This window comes from Halteromyces radiatus, assembly GCF_025201355.1.
Source record: "Halteromyces radiatus strain CBS 162.75 chromosome Unknown BX664scaffold_2, whole genome shotgun sequence".
Classification (NCBI taxonomy): domain Eukaryota; kingdom Fungi; phylum Mucoromycota; class Mucoromycetes; order Mucorales; family Cunninghamellaceae; genus Halteromyces; species Halteromyces radiatus.
This window is the reverse complement of record NW_026251688.1, coordinates 747,079-766,851: the sequence shown is the minus strand read 5'-3', so window position 1 is coordinate 766,851 and position 19,773 is coordinate 747,079. Positions and strand designations below refer to the sequence as shown.

The window sequence follows — 19,773 nt, the reverse complement described above, 5'->3', positions numbered from 1 at the left end:
AAAATATATCAGTTTAATTTATTCTCATATGATTCATTAGTTGGATAAAAGTGAGAAGGAGACAAAACTAGATGAGAGTATGTTACGGGTCACCTTTATAATGTGTACAACGTTAAAAAAGACAATTTCAGGTCATTGCTATCACTTACCCGAAAAAGGCATTCCCATCAGGTCAAAAAAAAAAAAAAAAAAGGGCGGCATTCCATTTTTCACTCTTTTCTTCAGTGTCATTCTTCCATTTTCCCTTTTTTTTTCTTTTTTTTTTTTCTCTACTAAACTTTTTTGAGATTGATCATAATCTTCTTTTTATTTGTAATTTGACCTCTCCACCTTTTTTGTATATATTATACCATGGACGTCATTTCAAATGTAGAGACAATTACAAAAGGTAGTCCAAATATCACTGAATTATGGCTCTTTATCGTATGCTGCGTTGTGGTCATTATTGTTGTCCTATTCTTTCTCTTTTATTTCAATCGAGTGGCTGCACGTCTGGTTACTTTGATAGCAAATCAATACTTATGGAGACGTTATGGAGCATATATACAATTAGGTAAAATAGAACAAGATAAAAAAAAATAAAATAACAATCTCAATATTTTAACTCTTTTTTTTTTTTCTTTTCTTTAAATGAAGATTCTATTAGGGTGACTTTACTCGGTGCTCGCATCTTATTCAAAAATTTTCGTTATCATTCTACCAATCAATCTATTACTATAGTCAAAGGTCATATCACTATACAATACTGGTTATTCAATGTACAAAAACCAAACTCTGGGATAAAAGGTAATCTATTATTATATAAATATTATGCGTTAATAAAAAAAATTAAAATATTTTATAGAAGATACAAAACTGCCCTGCCGTGTGGTATGTAGTGTTGAAGGTCTTGAATGGTTTATTTACAACAATATACCAGCTTATGAACGAATGAAAATTATATTGGGTTTGGAAACTGAATCTCCTATCACAACTGAAGATCCGCCTACTCCTGCTGATGATACAATATCTATGGATGGTAATGACTTTTTTTTCGGTTTACTTATTTAATTTATCATTAAAAACCTTGTTTATTTCTCATCATCATCATCATCATCATACTCTCTTACGGTATTAGGTACCCGTAAAGTCCTGGATCCAGAAAGTCAAACTATGGCGGAATCATCACTTTTACTAAGATTGATGCCTATTCAGATTGAATGTACGACAGGTGCCATCATTATTGGCAATCAAAGACTAAAGACATATATTGTGGTTAAAGCTACTCAAACAAGTGGAACTTATAGTGCTGGACAATCTAGGACATCGATGGATTATTATAAATCAAGTTTGGATTTAGTATTACGGAAACCTCAGATCAGTTTGGAAAAGAATGAAAACTACAAATCAGATTCTCAACATATGAACAGTTCACAACGATTACATCGAACATACGGGTAATATATATATATATATAAATATATAAAATGATGAAAAATAGAATGATCGCATTCGATACAGAATTATTTATTTATTCATTTATTTAATGATAGATGGTGGAAACATATATGGCGTTGGATTCAATGGATGTTCTGGATAGACACAATTGATAATCCAAAGAAAAAACAAAAACAACATGAAGATCAAAGTACTCGTCGTGGTTCTGAAGATCGTTATTCTCGTAGACTGTATCAAGATGATTATGCGAAAATAGAGAATATTATGGAATGTAGTCAAATGGCAATATGTTATTATGCAGATATTCCTGGACCTGTCCCAAATACTGTTTCTAATGGTTATTCTGGTATTGGTCTTGATATTGGCAACGGTGGTCTACCTCCAGAATGGGGTGTACACTTATCTATTTGGAATGCCTTATTCAATTATGGTCCATGGACTGACATGCAAAGGTAAAAAAGAAAAAAAAAATTGGGATAACTTACTATTATAGCTCAACAATATTTTTAATACTTTTTTTTAGAGCTTCTATACAAGATTATTTTTTCCCAAATTCCCATCGAACCAACAAACCTACAACTGTACTTTCACCAGGTGATACCCGAATACCAACTTCGTTTGATTTTATGGTAGATTTTATGACGGATGGTAATCTTAGGATTCCAACAAGGGAAATGTCAAAGGTTAATAATGAATTGAAAGGGAAAACAAAAAAAAAATTGCTGACTTTTCTTTCTACATGAAATAGGATTGGAAATACAATGGTGACATGCCTGATCTGGATATTGATCAGAATGGATTATATACACGTCCTCATGGATGGTTCGATATCAAGTTTAAGGAAGGATCACGTATCAAAACAATTACACCTTTTGTTACCAACAATGATGGATATGTTAGTACTGTGGATATTGATTTGAAAGGAATTGATGTTACAACAAGTGTCAATTTTGCCGGTTTTATTCATGCAGATAATTTCAAGGTAATAATGGAAATAAAAACGGATATATTTTATGTTTTAACTCTTATTATTTGTAATTAGATGTTTGTCGATATGCCTTCACCACTTGTTTGGAATGAACATCGTACTTGGACTTTGGATACTAAAATCAAGAATCCTGATATTTATCTACTTCGTGATCATGTTTATTTAGTTCAAGACCTCATCAAAGACTGGACTTCAGGTCCTCCAGCGGATTTGTTACACTTTATACCTATTACATATGATTTTCAATTGGATGCCACACAGCTTAGCGTCTACTTGTGCGTCAATGAACATAATATTATCAACTATCCAAACTCTACTGATGATAATGGTAAAATCAATATAGATATATAAATATTTGGTTCTAACTTCTACTCTCTTCTTTTTTCGTATTAGCCTTTATCATACTTTCCTCACAAAAAGTCCATTTCTCTACATCTTTGCCTTTTGTTACTTTCCAACCCGAGGTGATCTCGATGAAATATGATGTACAGGTAGGTGACATATCATTTGAAACAAAGAAATATATCTATAATTCACATTTATGCTACTTATTACTAGCTGGAACAAATCCGTGGTGGTATCTCTTTACAATCATCTCATACATGGAGCTCTTTTATGAGTAAAGAAGATTCTCAGGTGGCTTCTGTCATGTCTCTCTCCTTGCAAGGATCTTATGAAAGTTATTCTACTATCGATGTTTTACGTCATATTGAATCGTCTAATTTGCACCTCAAGGTAAAATTAATAGTAACAATAACAATTATTATGTCATTATTCAATTGTCTTCTCATACTTTTATTAGTTTCATGGTGCTGTCGTTAAATTATTCGGAACTGTGATTCGATATCTGTTTATATTACGTGACAATTATGTTGGAAACTCGTTACACTTTTGCACTATTGACGAATACCGACAACGACGTGCTAATCCTGAAGAATATCTGGAACTGCGGAAGAAAGAGTCAGAAGCGAAGGTATGTATGATTGTATATGAGAGGGAAAAAAAAAAAGGAAGAAAAAGTATTAACAGATTCTATTTTCTTGATTCCCATTAGCCAATGTCTGATCCATTCGAACTTTACTTATTATGTGAAATTGAAGATGGTGCACTTATCCTTCCTGAAAATCTCTATGAATGTTCACATTACTCTCAATTGGAATTTCAAGAACTACAGGTGGAACTCCGAAATTTGGATATTTATATGGGTAAAAGAAAAAAAATTATCCTGATCCAGCCATCTTGTAATCCTACAACTCACTCTTTTTCTTTTTCTTTTTCTGTTTTTGGAATATTTCAAAAGATATGTATGTAACGATTAGCCCTATTACTTGGACAAGAGATAGTAACCCAAACCCCACTACTCGGCGTGGTCATTTCAAAATGAAAAATGCTCGTGATCCTCGTAACTATCTTTATATTGATGGTAAATGTTAAATATACATATATACAAAAATACAAAGTTAAAAGAGAAAAAAAAAAACTCACGCTACATTAAAAAAAAAAAATAGAAACAAACATTCATGCACATCGACTTTTTGGTCCTCTTCCGGAAACATCTACCTATTTATGTCATTGGGAATTCGATATTGGAAGCATTAAAGGTGAATTGAAACCTTCATTCTTGATGGGAGCTGCCAGTTTCTCTCAAACTTTTGTGTACAACCTGATCGACGAAGACAACGCGGTGTCACCTGATATGGCATCAGAAGATGTTCCTGATGTTACTTTTGTCAAAGCAAGGATAAGACAAGTGGATATCTATTTGATGACTCAAAATAGTGCAACATTACTACAACTTGAAAATGGTATTAAGGCGGAATTCGACAATCTCACTAATGAAAAATACAATCAACGTATTGGCGTTCAGCTTCCAGGTATATCTCTTACGTGTTTGGCGAATCAAGATCAAGCGAGTCAACAACAGGTAATGATTATCCTATCAAGTTTTTTTTTTTTTATATTTGAAATTTACACTTTTTATTATTTTTTAATAATTTTATAGGATACTGAATTCTCTTGGGTGGAAGTGGCAAGGATAGAGGTTGGACTTAATGTCACTATTTTTCGACATACCAAAGAATGGAAAAAGTTTCGAACGGCACAACAGAACTATATTCAAACTCAAGATTATCTCACAGGACGATGTACTCATTTGTATGATAGTGATTCTTCCTCTCGACGTAAGCAAAGAAGAAAAAAAAAGAATGGATGATAATGAGGAAAAAAAAAATTTAACGGCTCCCTCTTTTTTTTTTTGCCACTTTCTTAGGCACACATTCATCAACAAGGACAACTCATGAACATCATGTTGGCGTACTATATGCTCCTCATTATCGATCTTTTTATCTTCATGAAGATTCTGGTTTGGAAAGTGAAGATTCCTCCATGTCTACTGAAACTCCAATGGATAGAAGATATTCCTTGTCGGGTGATGATGATCATAGTATGATATCATTCAATGATCAATGGCCTATTACTCTAGATGCATTAGAATCTGAAGAAGACAGTATTAGGTAAGATAATCTATGATGAATTTGAGAGAGCTACATGCTAACTTCTCATTGATTTATTATTTAGTTTGCATGATGATACAACTTCTATGAAAAGCATGGTTTCCAACAATGATTCTTTTCATACTGCCCAATCTGAAGATGAACTTTATCCAGTGACAAGTATGTCGTCCAATGCCATTACTGTGGATTACCCAAGAAGTTTTGATGAAGGTAGCATTGAATCTATAAGTGAAGATGAAAGTCAAGGTAAGCAAAAAAAAAAAAAAAAAAAAAAAAGTCATATTAGGTATAAATCATCATACTAACGTATTGTTTAAATCACAGGAAATGGTGCTTACGATGAAATGGATGGTGAAAACAACTTTGAAAATTTTGGATATACTATTACCGCCATACCTCCTTCTATTTCTTACAGTGGCTATCTCAGTAGATATGCGGTCAAACGTGCAACAAATCAAATTGGTCGAGCTCAAGCTTTTTTTCATCCATATGTACCTCCTCCAAAAACGATTTTTACACCTTTGAAAGTAAGTGATAGGAAATGTAGAGAATGATTTATGTGATATATTTATACCCTCTCTTTTTTATAGCCGAAAGCTGGCAAGCAATATGAAGAAGAATTCGCTAGTCATGAACAAGACTTCTTTGCGAACGCTCAAGAAGACACCGATACTCCATCCTCCCCAGAGAAGGAACACAAAGATGGTGAAGATGATAGAAGAAATGATGTTGTAGCAACAACAGTACTGGAAGCAACACATCCTGTCAAGATCCTGGTAACACCAATACTCGTAAAGGTGGTTCAAGAAGTAACTGAAATCATCAATAAGGACGTAAGTTTCTCTATATATACATACTCTATTTTTTTTTTTTTTTTTGAACCAAACACAAGTAATTCATCATCCTTTTTTTTTTTTTTTTTTGATTATGCTAGGACTGGGATTTGGAAACAATGTTAGACACATCTCAAATTGAATATGTTGGCCAACTCACTCGATATCTGACTGACAAATTCATCTGCACTCGATTTGCTGTTTGGCTTCCAAGCACACATTTACACTTCATTCAGAATGTAATGATTCCTGCTGATCTTCCATCGTACAAGAACGCGCAATCTCATCTTCAAACACTTTATGACAATGAAGATGAATTGTTATGTGCTGCTGATATCTTTTTGGATGACTTTCGAATGATTGGTGGGGTGACTTTCCAAGATTATGCATTTGATCAAAAGCAAAAATCTGTGGCTGAATCGAAACTGGTACTAGAAGAATCTCGCGTACATGTAAATGTGGGTAATATGGGCTGCAAGGTACAATATGTCAGTGATCATTATGAAAATCGACGACAAGTCATGTTTGGTATTCCACTCTCTCGACAACATATACCTGGACGAAACTTCACCAGCAATGATAATGTATTCAATTCTGACTCTGAATCCGATGCATCTGAAAATCAACATGCAAACGAACTAGTGGTGATTGACTTGGGATTGGAACAATTTTGTTGCAAATGGGTTGGCTCAAGGAAACCAAATTATCTCGATTTTAGTGTGGACAAACTATCATCTATTATCATTACAGAATCTGCAGAAATTCTTGTTGGTGCTGTTTATTCTTGGTTGGTATTTGTGGATGATCTTCAACGTATTTTGGAATGTTTTCAAGACAGAAGAACTCGTCAAAACCAAGTTTTTACGCATGAACTAGCTCAATTCTCCAATGTAGGTACGGCTGTCACAAGCGATCCTCAATTTTTGACTATTCCAACCAGTATGGGACTTCGAATTGGATCAAAAAACTTTCGAAATGATGTGGGGTGGAAACTTCTGGCTCGAATGCGTCAATGTCTCCGTTTAATGCCATCGACAATGCGTGAAAAATTACAATATCGATTGACCTCTGGCGGTGCTACTGAACATGTAGATTCTTCTTTGATGTATGGACAAGTTATACAAGCATTTTCTGGTTGGCGAAGTTGGGAAATTGATTCACGGGATATTCGAAGTTGTCGACTCTTCATCAAGATATTTAATCAACAAGCCTCAATACAGTCATTCAATAACAACAACAGCAAGAACAATAGCAACAATGGTAGTGATGATGTTCCTTCAGATGATGATGAAGTAGTCAACAGCCGCGGCACTAGTATTATGAATGACAATCATCTTGATGAAACAGTTAATAACCGTGTGGATGAAATTGTCAATTTTTTGATGACCTCTATGAATTACGCCAAATTCAAAATCAATCGATTTGACTTTTGTATCTATGAAGAAGAGCCTGATGTTTATGACAATCATATTCTTATCGAACCTTTGGAATTTGCCATTGATACAACATACAAGACCTCTATGCTTGAAAATACAGCCAAGGGCTCTCCTCCTCCTACTATTACTACTTTTGAAGGTTACTTGGATATTATTGGTAAACTGGATATTGGATTAGTGGAAGTTTCTGTCAATCCTACGGTGATGGCCTTTGCTCGACATATGCTGACAGTACAACGTGTATTCACTGCCAAATTGAAAAGTTTATCTCATGCTACCAGATCATCCTCCTTTTTCGGAAGAGGTAAGCCGACTGCCTATGGTCCAAGTAATACTGTTACCAATCTGACTCAAGTATCTCCAAAACAACAACGACAACAACAACAACCTACGCCTCTGGATTTTCAACTTTTGTTATCTCGTATTGATGTGATGGCACATGCTTTGGTCCGGATTCAAGAAATCAAGTTAGGGGCATGGGCGCAGAAACTTACAATGAAAAATAACATTTGTGGTATACAAGGCTCTTTAGTGTTCTCCAATCCAAGATTATCACCTGTGGCGATGTTCCAACCATCATCAGAAAAAGATTCAGACACTGGCTCTGGAAAACCAAGTTCCAACAAGACCTCTAGGAAACAAGGCAATACAAACTCCAACCGGATTATCATGGATGCATCTGGAGGAATAGATGTATTCGACATTGGCTTCTATGAACTACTGCCTCGGGGATCTCATTGGTCAAACAGCAAGACTGGATCGTCGTCGATTAGACATACATCATCGAAACGTATACACACCAAACTTCTTGCCATGACGGTTCACGATGCCAAACTCAATGCGAATATCAGCCAGCCCGGCAAAATCAACAAAAAACAAAAAACAACCATGGATAGCAATACCAGGAAAATTCTCAAGATCTTCTCTAGCGTAGGCAGTTTTGATGTGGATGCTCCTCAAAGTTTACTTCGTCTTTACAGCTTTGTAGAAGAATGGCGCAGCGAACAAGGGAAGCGATATCATTTTATGTTTCAAAATCTATTAACTGAATGGGAAGAACAAAGACGTCTGACTGATCAAACCAATGTATTGGTGGCAAGTCCTATTGTTGAAAATGAAGATGTGGTTGATGATCATCCTGAACGTTGGTACGATATTAAACTCCAATTCTTACTTACGAAATTTGTGGCCAAAGCAGATTTACTTCGATCTCTCAGCATCAAATATTCTATTGACGATCTTTTGGTACTGGTCAATGAAACTCAAAAGTCATCAGCAACTCCAGTTATCAACTATGCATTCCAGCTATCCAAACAAGTAGTGGAACTCATCACTCACAGTGGCAATAATATGGTTGACAACGATATTCAAGAACAACAACGACAGCAACAAGACATCACGTTATTGGAGTCGAACAATGCAAATGCTTTCAATTTACCTGGTATACGCAGTTCTGGGATTTTGATGAAGGTCATGAATTCATCAGTGGGTAAATTAGGATTTCAACTTCAATCATCTATATCAATCGACTTTATCGCCATGTCTTTGGATGTCAGTATGATCGATTCTATACTTACGGCGCACAATCTGTTAGGCAATGAAGTCAATGAACTAGTGGAAGTATTTTCTTACTCGAAAAAAGGTCGCCTTCAATCTACAACAATATCATCATCAACAGATGTGTCGGTACCATTCAAATACGCCATTGGTATTTCCCTTGATGGTTTGAGCATCAAAGCAGCAAGTCCGTCGGCTACTGGATTGTTTGAGTCAAATGTATTGGAAGCATCCATCTCAAATTACGCACAACAAACAACAAGCCAAGCTCTTATATGGAAAATATCTGGAAGCAATTTTGCATTATCTCTTGATCATGGAAGTGTTGATGATATGTCTGCGACACAACAACAACAAGGAGATGATCGACATGATACCAAGCGTAGAAATCGTCTTGCTTACATTGTGGTCGACTTTGGATTGCAAAATCAACCTATCAATGAACCTGGACCCAATTCGACTTCTTCATTAGATGCCAATGTACCATCTAGTACGACAAACGACAACAACAACGAACAACAACATGTTACAATGTCATATTATATCAAGATTAGTAAAGTCCAAACTGTGATGCAACCTATTGCGTTAGGAAAATTGGCAGAAATGTATATCTACTATGACTCGGAACTCAAGAAGAAGAAGGAGATCAAACAGGCCGAAATCGAACAATTAGCAGCGAACACCAAACGTATAGTTGAATCTTTCCAAACGGATGTCCCACTTGAAGCGCAAGATATGCATACTATGTGGCAAGGAAAAAATTTGACTTTGATCATTGAAAAATTTGGTGTTGCGATACCCTTATCGGATATGGCTGAAGGTATATCATTATCAACAACGACATCAACAACAGCAGCATCACAAGCAGCAACATCACCAACGACTCCTGTGTCAATATCTATGGAGAAATCTAGTGGACAACAACAACATCATCATCATCATCATTACCATCATCATCATCATCACCATGCAGCATTACTCTTCTCACTCACATCTCTTCAATTTAGCACTGAAAACATCAAAACGACCACGGCAACTATACAGGACATATCTTTGCAATTCGTCAAACGATTTGATCAAAGCAATGAACAACACTTTTTGGCCGCCAATCATCCTCGTATGAATCAAATGCGTCTTCCTTCCATCAACTGTATTGTCGACACCACATTTGAGAAATCAACAAGGAAACTCGGGGTACAGATCAATGCGAATGTACGTGGCTTTGAAGTGGACTTGGATGGAACTATTACGGAATATATCAATCGACTCGGTGTTATCTATGTTAAAAGTATGGATCGTGTCAATGCCTTTACATTGGAAACTTCTGAAACTCCTGTCAACAGTAACACTACGAAGAAATCCTCTACAGCAGAAGCAATATCTGAATTGATCTATTTGGATGTGACAGGTGTTTTCGAATATGATGCTAGTATTGTTCGACTCTTCCCCAAACGGCGCACTAGTGATCAAGGACGACGTGGAAAACAATTGCAGCGATCAATGAAAGGCAGCGGAAATGATACTAGGGATATCACTGAAAGCAGCAATACAGCCACTATCAAACTACCTGGAGTCAATGCATCATTCAAATATCAAACACCACTCGGTGTATCATCTTCTTTGTCAAATTCTCCTCGACGTCTCCATGGTGATATTCTCATTCTCGAAAGCAACAATGTGTTACATCCTTCTCTGGTTCAATTCCTTCATGAAGTCACATCAGAACTCAAACTTGGCATGCAACAATCAAGTGAAAGAAAGGCCACTACTCGAAAGGAATCATCAACATCATCAGTCAATGGCAAGAACAACAACAATAATAATATCAATGCTTCACTACTTTTACGATTGTCGAAAACAAAACTGGATCTTAGTTGTCAACCTGCTTCCAAAGTGGTTTGTTCGCTGGGATGGAGTGAAAGTGAATTTATGATGAACTCTTTTGCTCATGAATCAGGTCATACTATGAGTTGCTTTGGTTCCCTACGTAGTATCTCGGCGGTTGTCAAGCATCATTTTTCTCCACAATCATGTCTGACTGCCAATATCGAACGCATCCTATTCAATGCCTCATTGACCTCCAAGCGACAGGACTCCACTATCAACGATGATATCTCCATTATGGTCACCATTCCCTCTATTGAAGGCGATATCAACATGCGTCATCTCCAAGATTTATTGATTCTCAACACTTGTTGGTTTACTCAACCGATTCCTCAACCACAACAATCACGACATCAATCAAAAGATCAAGGACTTGCTCCATTTGCACGGTACGTTATACTTCAACTTGATCAGGTGACATTATCTATCGATATGGGACAAGCTATTGGCAAAGTGAAATTGGTACCAAAACAATTATCAATGCAAACACATATGATTCCTGGTATTTCTCAAGGTATTGGATTATCTCTAGGCGGCGTAGATCTTACTTCGGAAGGTCGACTCACTGGTGAACTTGAAATTCATCGATGTATGCTTCAAGGTCATGTCGATTTCAGATCAACACAACAACAGCCACAGCAAGGATCAACAACATCATCAATGGTGGTGATGAAAAAAATGCCTTCCTGCCAACTTTATATATCAATGTATGGTATCCGAGGTAAATTCACTTATGAATATCAAAACATCTTGGACTTGGTGCAAGAACCTATTCAACTCAATGCGACAGTGAATCATGATCAACAACAACAGCGACAACAACTTAAAGTGGCGATTCAGGCTGGACGATTTATAGCTAGTGTCTCAATCAAAACTGTACCTGTCATTATTGTGATGCATCAACGATTTATGGAGTTGCTAGAAAAGAAACGAAATGAAGCTAGTTCCATTGACTTCCCTTGGCATACTCAACATTCCTCTTCTACTGGTGATAATATGACAAACAAAATGGAACGACAATCCTCACAAGATCCTGAGATGTTCTCTCCTATACCAATATCATCATCATCATCATCAATGAGACCTAAACAGCATTATTGGCCACAAAGTATAGTCAAGCTCAATGTGGAAGGCATTCAAGTGATTGTATATCCTAGTCAATTTCAAGATGGTGACAACGTGGAGATTCAAGCGAAACAAGTGGAAGGATCATTGGAACAAACACCAATAATCAAGGATGAGGATCAGGAAGGTATAACGCGACATTTACTTCTCAGTATCGGTAAGGCAGCTCTCTTGAAAAATGTGCCTGGTCAAAAAATCATGGAAAAACGACGATTACAGCTGGATGATATTATGATGAAACAAGAACAAAAGGAACAACAGAACAATAGGGATGATATGGCTCTCTTTCAAAGTACTGTTCATGCTGAAACGGATATTCATGGTTCAAGTGGTGGAAACAATAAGCAACCATCTGAAATACAAAAACAACAACAACAACAGCATCAGCAGCAGCCATCGGACATATCACAACAAGAACATCAACAGCAGCAAGCAAACAAATCAGTTGTTGTCAAGGAAAAAGGGACATTTATATTTACATTACCTTTGACGAAACTTCACATGGATTCAACTCAAGTGCTACAGATTGTGCAACATACATTCACTGTGGATTTCAAGGATCGGGTGCAAGTGTCATTGAATATTGGACAAATGAAATATCTACAAGAATTGATCAATATGTTTAATGATCAAATGGCACGGGCAAAAAAGACAGTGGATTCGACAAGAATGATACCAACGACATTATCCATCTCGGCAACAACAGATAGTGAAATAATGCAACAACATGATATGGACTCGACTAGTTTGGACAGTGGTATAGGTGTTGGTGGTAGCGATGTAGGAATACAAGAGACGAATGAATCCATTGAACAAAAGGATATTACCAAACAAGATGACAAGACAAATCGATTGACATATATCACAGACAGTGCTGTACATTTTGATCCTCAACTTCGACAAATGGGTGATGCCACACCATCTGTGGAATGGCTTCTGGGCTTCAATCGTGAACGTTTACCTGGTCTGATTCATGAAAATGTGACATTACATCTGGATCAAGTGGTTCATGCTATCTGGGAATTCTACCAAAATCAATTACATAAACAGCAGGATTAGATCGTTATTATTGTAGATACCCCTTCTTTTTTTTTTTTTTTTTTAGTTTGATAGTTTTTATTTTTATTGTTCTTATTGACTCTTTATCATTGTACACAAAATAGTGAAAATAAATAATCATTATCTAAATATGATAATATCATATCAATATTTGGTTTACCATATCAAGCAATCACGCAAAATGACATGTGCACAAACCAGTAGATAAAAACAAATGTTGAACTAATGGATCCTGATGATGCATCGACTCCAAAAAAGGAAAAATAATTTTCCTTTTTGCATTGCCTTTTTTTCTTTTTCTGGCAGCAAAACCATTTGATAATTATTCCTCAAAAAAAAAACAAAAACAAAAAATACCACATATCAATTGTTTCTATTGGGATATTTCTTTCTTTTTTTTTTTTAGTTTGTCATATATGATGCTATAAATGAATAGGTCTTCAAAATTGGATATTTTCCTGTGAATAGAAAAATGGATTGACAACGCATGATACTAAGGAGAATGATGACTCTCTACCACACCACGTCCATTGTTGACGGATAATTAAAATCCCGGGATGAATTTTTTTTTGATCCATTCATCTTCTTAGTTTTTATTGTTTTTTCTGTATATAAAAAAAAAAGAGGGGAGAACACAGAAGAGGGTCCAATGACTTCTTTCTTTTTTTTAAAAAAAAAAAATACCAATATGAGGGAAGAAAAATTCAGCTATTTATATAAAAATGTTCTACAAAATGATGTATTTCTCCCAGCGGAAGGGAGAATATCGGAACCGTATATGACTCTATCTCAACATCGATTGGACGGGACTCATTGGGAGCAAGAGCCGCACACACACATAAAAAAAATTTTTATACACAGCAAAAAAAAAAGGGGGACCTTTTTTTCGTTAAAAGACGGCCAACTTCCAATTCTTTTATCTTTTTTATTTTTTTTTTATTTTATTTTTTTTTTGACCTTTAATCTAATTCTCCTTCTTCTATTTTAACCCTACTCTTTCACTCACTCACTCACACTCTCCCTCTCTCTCTCTTACTTCCTCCTTCCCTTTCTTTCCTTCTTTTCTACTATTACTCTCTCTTTTTTTTCTAAGTGATCTATCATGTCAAATAAACGTCCTACTCCTTTCTATTTCGGTGGTGCAGCCTCTTGTATTGCAGCCATGGTGGTGCATCCTTTTGATTTAACCAAAGTACGGTTACAAAATACCAAGGGTGCTGGTAACCAAGGTATGTTTGCTACCATGATCAAGATTGCCAGAACAGAAGGTGCCTTACAACTGTATGCAGGTCTATCAGCCAGTATTCTTCGACAAGCAACTTATTCCACTGTACGTTTTGGTGGTTATGAAAAAATGAAACATATTGTTTCCAATGGTCAAGGTAATATTATTTTAACATTAAAATATTGTCATTTAATTAATCTTTCTATCTATATATATATAGATCCTAGTGTATGGCAACTATTGATTGCTTCAAGTACTGCTGGTGCTCTTGGAGGAGCTTGTGGTAATCCTGGTGATGTGGTAAATGTACGTATGCAAAATGATGGTCAACTTCCTCCTCAACAACGACGAAACTACAAACATGCTTTGGATGGTGTTGTACGTATTGCTAGAGAAGAAGGTATTACTTCCTTGTTCCGTGGGTTGGGTCCAAATATGAATCGTGCTATCCTGATGACTTCCTCGCAATGTGTTTCTTATGATACCTTTAAGGATCTACTTCTTCGTTATAGTCCTTTACAAGATGGTTTGATTCTTCATTTCACTTCAAGTACATTGGCTGTAAGTAATCAGCAAAAGGAATGATATATCAGTGGATCAGAAATTTTTTTTTATTGAATGACATGATGACTCATTATATATTTATAGGGTTTGGTGGCAACAACAGTATGTTCTCCTGTGGATGTGATCAAAACTCGTATCATGACAGCTAGTTCATCTGATCGAAAAATGTCCTCTTTCAACATCATGTCGACTATGTATAAAAATGAAGGTATGGCTTCCTTCTTTAAAGGTTGGACTCCAGCATTTATCCGATTGGCTCCTCAAACTATCATCACCTTTGTCGTGTTAGAACAATTCAAGAAATGGCATGCAGCATGGCATGAAAGTCGATTATTAGTGGCCAAGATCTAGATTAGTTTTATTCATCTTATTACATTTTTTTTTTTTACATATCATTTCAATCACACACACACACATTCATTCAATATCATTATGGCATCTTTTTTTTTTATTTATTTATTCTCACTATAATAGCTTATTCTCTTTTTTTTCCTCCAATTGTCATCTCGATAACATCCAGAATGACAAACATATATCTTATCTTGTCAATATAGACCTTTCTTTATTATACAATAAACGTTTATATCAATTTGATTCTTAACTATTTACTTTTTCTGTCTTGATGTAACCTTATGTACGTTTTGATAGAAAATGCGGGGTATAATAAACATATATATTTTTTTTTCTTTTTTTATTCTGAGAAAACCCGTAAAGTCCCGTGTTCCTTATCCGGACTTGGAATCCGTCTCTATCCCATTTTATAAAAAAATAAACAGTGATAATAGACTATGATTTTATTGGCTAAGTAAATCATCCTCATTATTCCATAAAGGATGCTTATCATAGTAAATGCATATGATTTTTTTTTTAAATTTTGTTCAGCCCATTGAAAATGTGAATATGTTTTCCAAGGTATTTCTTTTTTCCGGTACCTGATTTTTCCGTATGGTTATTTTTTTCTTTTCTCTCCCTCCCTTTTTTATGCCCGCAGAGGATCAGGATTACAAAAACAAAAAAAGAAAAGTGAATTCAATGCATCATACTCATTCAGCTTATATACATATAGAAAAAAGAAGAAAAAAGAAAGAAATATCTTCTTAACGTACTAATCCATTTCGTCATATACGCATGATTGTACAAAGCGACTGGACTTAGCATGATGGAGTGTTTTTATTGGTGGATGTTTAAATTGCCGCTTGCTCTTTTCTTTCTAATGAAGACATCATGTTTCCAACTCATAACTACCTATATCCAGAGAAGATGATTGTATTGCTTTTTTTTAAAAAAAAATAAAATATCCATCCTTCTTTTTTTCTTCTCGAATAAACCAAGAGGATAACCATATTTCGCCCTGAAATTTTAATGGTAAATGGCTGCTGATGAGTTTTGGCATGGAATATTTGAAGATTGTGAATATGATAGGATGACGAATGATATGGTTATATGTAATGATGGTTGATATGTATTGTTGGATTATACGTAATGGATCATTGCAATAAATATTTCGAACGATTTCCAGCAATATTAGGTTATTATTATATTCTATGTTACTTATGATGATGATACATAGGATAGATAGAATATGGGCATTATACGAGCGTAGCCGTGAGGCTCCGTTATCGTTCAGATGGAAGAACGTCCAGTATCTTTTCTTTTTTTTTTCATACGGTAATCATTCAGTCACTTATTATTCTCCAAAAGAGGACAACTTAATTTATTTTATGGGATCGCTTTTTTTTTTTTTATTTCCTGGAAAATGATTAGCATCTATATTTCCTCTCGATGATGTCTTAAAGTATTAAAAGGTAACTTTGCTTTTATCTATCATGTTGCCTTAAAGGGAAATTTTAAGTGTAATTTGATGAATACTCATATTAAGATGCCCTTATGAAGATGATATACAATTGAATAATAACAATGATTAAAAAAAAAAGAAGATGGTTGAAGAACAAAAAGGGTATTTGGTATATATTTTTGATATGATTACTGTTGCCTAGTAATAGGGTTGAAACAAGGCTAATAAAATAACCAAAATAGGGCTGGATTTTTCTGAATTATGTTGCCTTCAGTAACGTAGAAAAAAAAAAAATGGTGAAACCTAACCGTTTAAAATTAATTCCCACGACCTAATTGAGAGAAACAACAGAGTCAATCAATAAAGAGAGATTACTATTGTCATTTCTTTAATGTGATTTTTATATACATGTTATAAATACATATAAAAATAAAGATTAACATATAAGAACTATTGATAAATTGATGTAGTGTTAACTATAGTAAAGCGTTTGTATATAAAAAGGTCTACGACCAAAAAAAGAAAAAATGGATGCAGCGGAGTCAGAAAGAACGACAGACCGCAAAGGTTATAAAAAGACCTGAGCGCAAGGCCACATTCTTTCTTTTCTTCTTTCTCCTTTTTATTTTAACAACCCCTCTCTTCTTATTGTCTTTACCAATGGCCTTCCTTCTCAAGCAATTACCTCAAACGTAAGTTACTCAATGTCTATTCAACTTTTCCTAATATTATATATATAGGACGCGACCAATGTTTGTTGCTGCTGCTACTCGTCGTGTTGCTGTCCCTACTCTTCTTCGTTCTCTCACTACTGGTAAAAATAATATATATATATAGATATATATTTCTTTTATTATTATTATTATCATTATTTATACTTTCTTTTATATATAATTATAGCCGCTACTCAAGTTGCTTGTGAACCTCATGAACCTAGTTTCTTGGAATCTGTTGAAACTTATTATGATGAAGCTGCCAAGATCAGTAATGTCAATCCTGCTACTTTGAGCCATCTTCGTGCTGTAGACTCTCTTCTTCGTGTTACCTTTCCTATTGAATTGGGTGATGGCAAACATGAAGTGATTGAAGGTAAAAACTTAGGGGAGAAAATGACTTCTTTTTGACGGTTGTTTCATATGAAACAATAGAATATTATCAAAATGAATAAATTTTTACTCATTTTATTGTTTATTATAGGTTATCGTGCTCAACATTCTCGTCATCGTTTACCTGTTAAGGGTGGTATCCGTTACTCTGAGGAAGTGGATTTACAAGAAGTGGAAGGTATTATTTTTAAAAAATAATGATAATAATAATAAAAAAAAAGATGATGAATTGGGGTTTACTGGTTTGCCTTTTGGAAAGGAACTAAGATAAGAATAATTGATGCAAATATTTATTCTTTTTTTACTATTAAGTATATGATTAATCATGGTTCTCTTTTTCTTTTTTTTTCTTTCTTTTAATAGCATTGGCTTCCTTGATGACCTACAAGTGTGCTGTTGTTGATGTTCCTTGTAAGTGACTCTCCTCAAAAAAGAGAAAAAAAAAAAGACAAAAAATTTCCCACTACGATGACCATATTAGGACGAAAATTCTCACGACCATTTTTTGACTTTCAAACTTTTTTTTCTCAGTCGGCGGTGCCAAAGGTGGTGTCAAGATTGATCCTAGAAAGTACACTCCTGAACAATTGGAACGTATTACTCGTCGTTTCACCATGGAATTATGTCAAAAGAACTTCTTAGGTGCTGGTACTGATGTTCCTGCTCCTGATGTTGGAACTGGTCCTCGTGAGATGTCTTGGATTATGGATACTTATCGTCAATTTAACCCCAATGATGTCAATGCTGCTGGTTGTGTCACTGGTAAACCTTTATCTCAAGGTGGTGTCCGAGGTCGCACTGAATCTACCGGTTTGGGTATTTACTACAGGTAATAATAATAATAATAATTCCTTTGTGTTTATTAACAAAAATGAATTTATATTCTGTTCTTTTAGTATTCGTGAATTTTTATCTTACCCTGAAGTTCAACAAAAGACAGGTTTGTCTGGTAGAGTGAAGGATTCTAGTGTTGTGGTTCAAGGTTTTGGTAATGTTGGTTACTATGTCTCCAAATTCTTTGAAAACAACGGGTAAATATTAATAAATGAAAGAATCAATGAAAAAAGAAAAAAGAAAGAATCAGGTACTAATAAATTTTTTTTTTTTACACAATATAGTGCCAAGGTCATTGGTATTGGTGAACGCGATTGTGCTATTTATGATCCTAATGGTTTGAACATTGAAGAACTCCACAAACATTATACTGAACATGGTACTTTCCGTGGTTATTCTCAAACTGCACAAATTATTGAAGATTCTGTCAAGATTCTTGAAACTGAATGTGATATTTTGATTCCTGCTGCTTTGGAACGACAAATTGGTTTGGTGAACTGTGATAAGATTAAGGCTAAGGTCATTGGTGAAGGTGCTAACGGTCCTGTGACTCCTGCTGCTCATGAAGCTTTAGAAAAGCGTGGTATTGTTGTTCTTCCTGATTTGTTGTTGAACGCTGGTGGTGTCACTGTCTCTTACTTTGAATGGCTCAAGAACTTGTCTCATGTTCGTTTTGGTCGTATGAACAAGAAATGGGATGAAGCTATGGTAAGATATTGAAAAGAAAACAAAAAAAAAAAAAGAAGTTTTATAAATACTTAACATTTTTTTTTTTTTTTTTTGTGGAATATAGCGTCTCAAGTTATTCACTCTTGTGGAAGAAAATGCTGGTCGTACTTTGACTGAAGCTGAACGTAAGGCTATTGTCCACGGTGCTGAAGAAGCTGATTTAGTATACTCTGGTCTTGAAGATACTATGATTCAAGCTTGTGAAGAAACTCGTCAAACTGCTGCTCTCAAGAAGGTTGATTTCAGAACTGCTGCTTATCTTAATGCTATTCAAAAGATTGCTGCTGTCTATGAAGGCTCTGGTATGCTCTTCATGCATTAGACTATTTGATGTTTAATTCCTTTGATCGTTTTTTTTTTACTGGAGTATTTTATTTTCTCCTGTTTGTATTTTGTTATATATTTATCAATTCATCTCTTCCCTCTTTCACTATTTATTTATCTATCTTTTTTTTTTACCTGTTACAAATTTAGAATATATATCTTTCATTTCCTTCTTTTTTGAATCCAATAAAATGATGACTTTGAAAAGACAAATTTGATTTAGTTTTGAAGAGTTAGATTTGGATGTTAATTAAATGTAATTTGATGCCAATCGTATCGATCGTTTTCATCAATCAAATAATAATGGTTGAAGTCGGAGATGTATTCGGATTATGTGACGAGAGAGTGAAAATTACTGTGAATG

At 34.9% G+C, this 19,773-nt stretch overlaps 3 protein-coding genes across 3 annotated transcripts; all 3 read left to right on the top strand.

Annotated features, from left to right (window-relative positions):
• The first annotated feature begins 267 nt into the window (after positions 1-267).
• BX664DRAFT_382871 (uncharacterized protein) lies at positions 268-12,856 on the top strand. The gene is made up of 20 exons (XM_051549090.1): positions 268-553; positions 637-786; positions 845-1,018; positions 1,118-1,436; positions 1,533-1,889; positions 1,961-2,120; positions 2,186-2,419; positions 2,480-2,753; positions 2,819-2,916; positions 2,984-3,160; positions 3,228-3,398; positions 3,480-3,630; positions 3,726-3,848; positions 3,934-4,349; positions 4,428-4,605; positions 4,695-4,938; positions 5,003-5,184; positions 5,263-5,465; positions 5,529-5,771; positions 5,873-12,856. Exons 1-20 carry the CDS (start codon positions 352-354, stop codon positions 12,830-12,832), a joined length of 11,016 nt encoding a protein of 3,671 aa, XP_051402654.1. The 5' UTR covers positions 268-351; the 3' UTR covers positions 12,833-12,856.
• A 906-nt stretch (positions 12,857-13,762) lies between these two features.
• Positions 13,763-15,222, top strand: BX664DRAFT_323957 (mitochondrial carrier domain-containing protein). The gene is made up of 3 exons (XM_051543738.1): positions 13,763-14,214; positions 14,278-14,618; positions 14,706-15,222. Exons 1-3 carry the CDS (start codon positions 13,935-13,937, stop codon positions 14,970-14,972), a joined length of 888 nt encoding a protein of 295 aa, XP_051402653.1. The 5' UTR covers positions 13,763-13,934; the 3' UTR covers positions 14,973-15,222.
• A 1,825-nt stretch (positions 15,223-17,047) lies between these two features.
• BX664DRAFT_323954 (uncharacterized protein) lies at positions 17,048-19,622 on the top strand. Its single transcript, XM_051543737.1, has 9 exons — positions 17,048-17,108; positions 17,157-17,230; positions 17,317-17,505; positions 17,614-17,700; positions 17,886-17,933; positions 18,054-18,351; positions 18,419-18,553; positions 18,641-19,064; positions 19,150-19,622. Exons 1-9 carry the CDS (start codon positions 17,077-17,079, stop codon positions 19,405-19,407), a joined length of 1,545 nt encoding a protein of 514 aa, XP_051402652.1. The 5' UTR covers positions 17,048-17,076; the 3' UTR covers positions 19,408-19,622.
• The last annotated feature ends 151 nt before the right edge of the window (positions 19,623-19,773 follow it).

Bases quoted from the DNA above. Each gene is read 5' to 3' on its own strand.
- BX664DRAFT_323954 (XM_051543737.1), top strand. From the start codon at position 17,077: ATGGCCTTCCTTCTCAAGCAATTACCTCAAAC. The intron at 18,554-18,640 runs GTAAATATTAAT...TACACAATATAG, and splicing joins AAATTCTTTGAAAACAACGG to TGCCAAGGTCATTGGTATTG. The intron at 19,065-19,149 runs GTAAGATATTGA...TGTGGAATATAG, and splicing joins AGAAATGGGATGAAGCTATG to CGTCTCAAGTTATTCACTCT.
- BX664DRAFT_323957 (XM_051543738.1), top strand. From the start codon at position 13,935: ATGTCAAATAAACGTCCTACTCCTTTCTATTTCGGTGGTGCAGCCTCT. The intron at 14,215-14,277 runs GTAATATTATTT...ATATATATATAG, and splicing joins TATTGTTTCCAATGGTCAAG to ATCCTAGTGTATGGCAACTA. The intron at 14,619-14,705 runs GTAAGTAATCAG...ATATATTTATAG, and splicing joins TCACTTCAAGTACATTGGCT to GGTTTGGTGGCAACAACAGT.
- BX664DRAFT_382871 (XM_051549090.1), top strand. From the start codon at position 352: ATGGACGTCATTTCAAATGTAGAGACAATTACAAAAGGTAGTCCAAAT. The intron at 554-636 runs GTAAAATAGAAC...CTTTAAATGAAG, and splicing joins TGGAGCATATATACAATTAG to ATTCTATTAGGGTGACTTTA. The intron at 1,019-1,117 runs GTAATGACTTTT...TTACGGTATTAG, and splicing joins TGATACAATATCTATGGATG to GTACCCGTAAAGTCCTGGAT.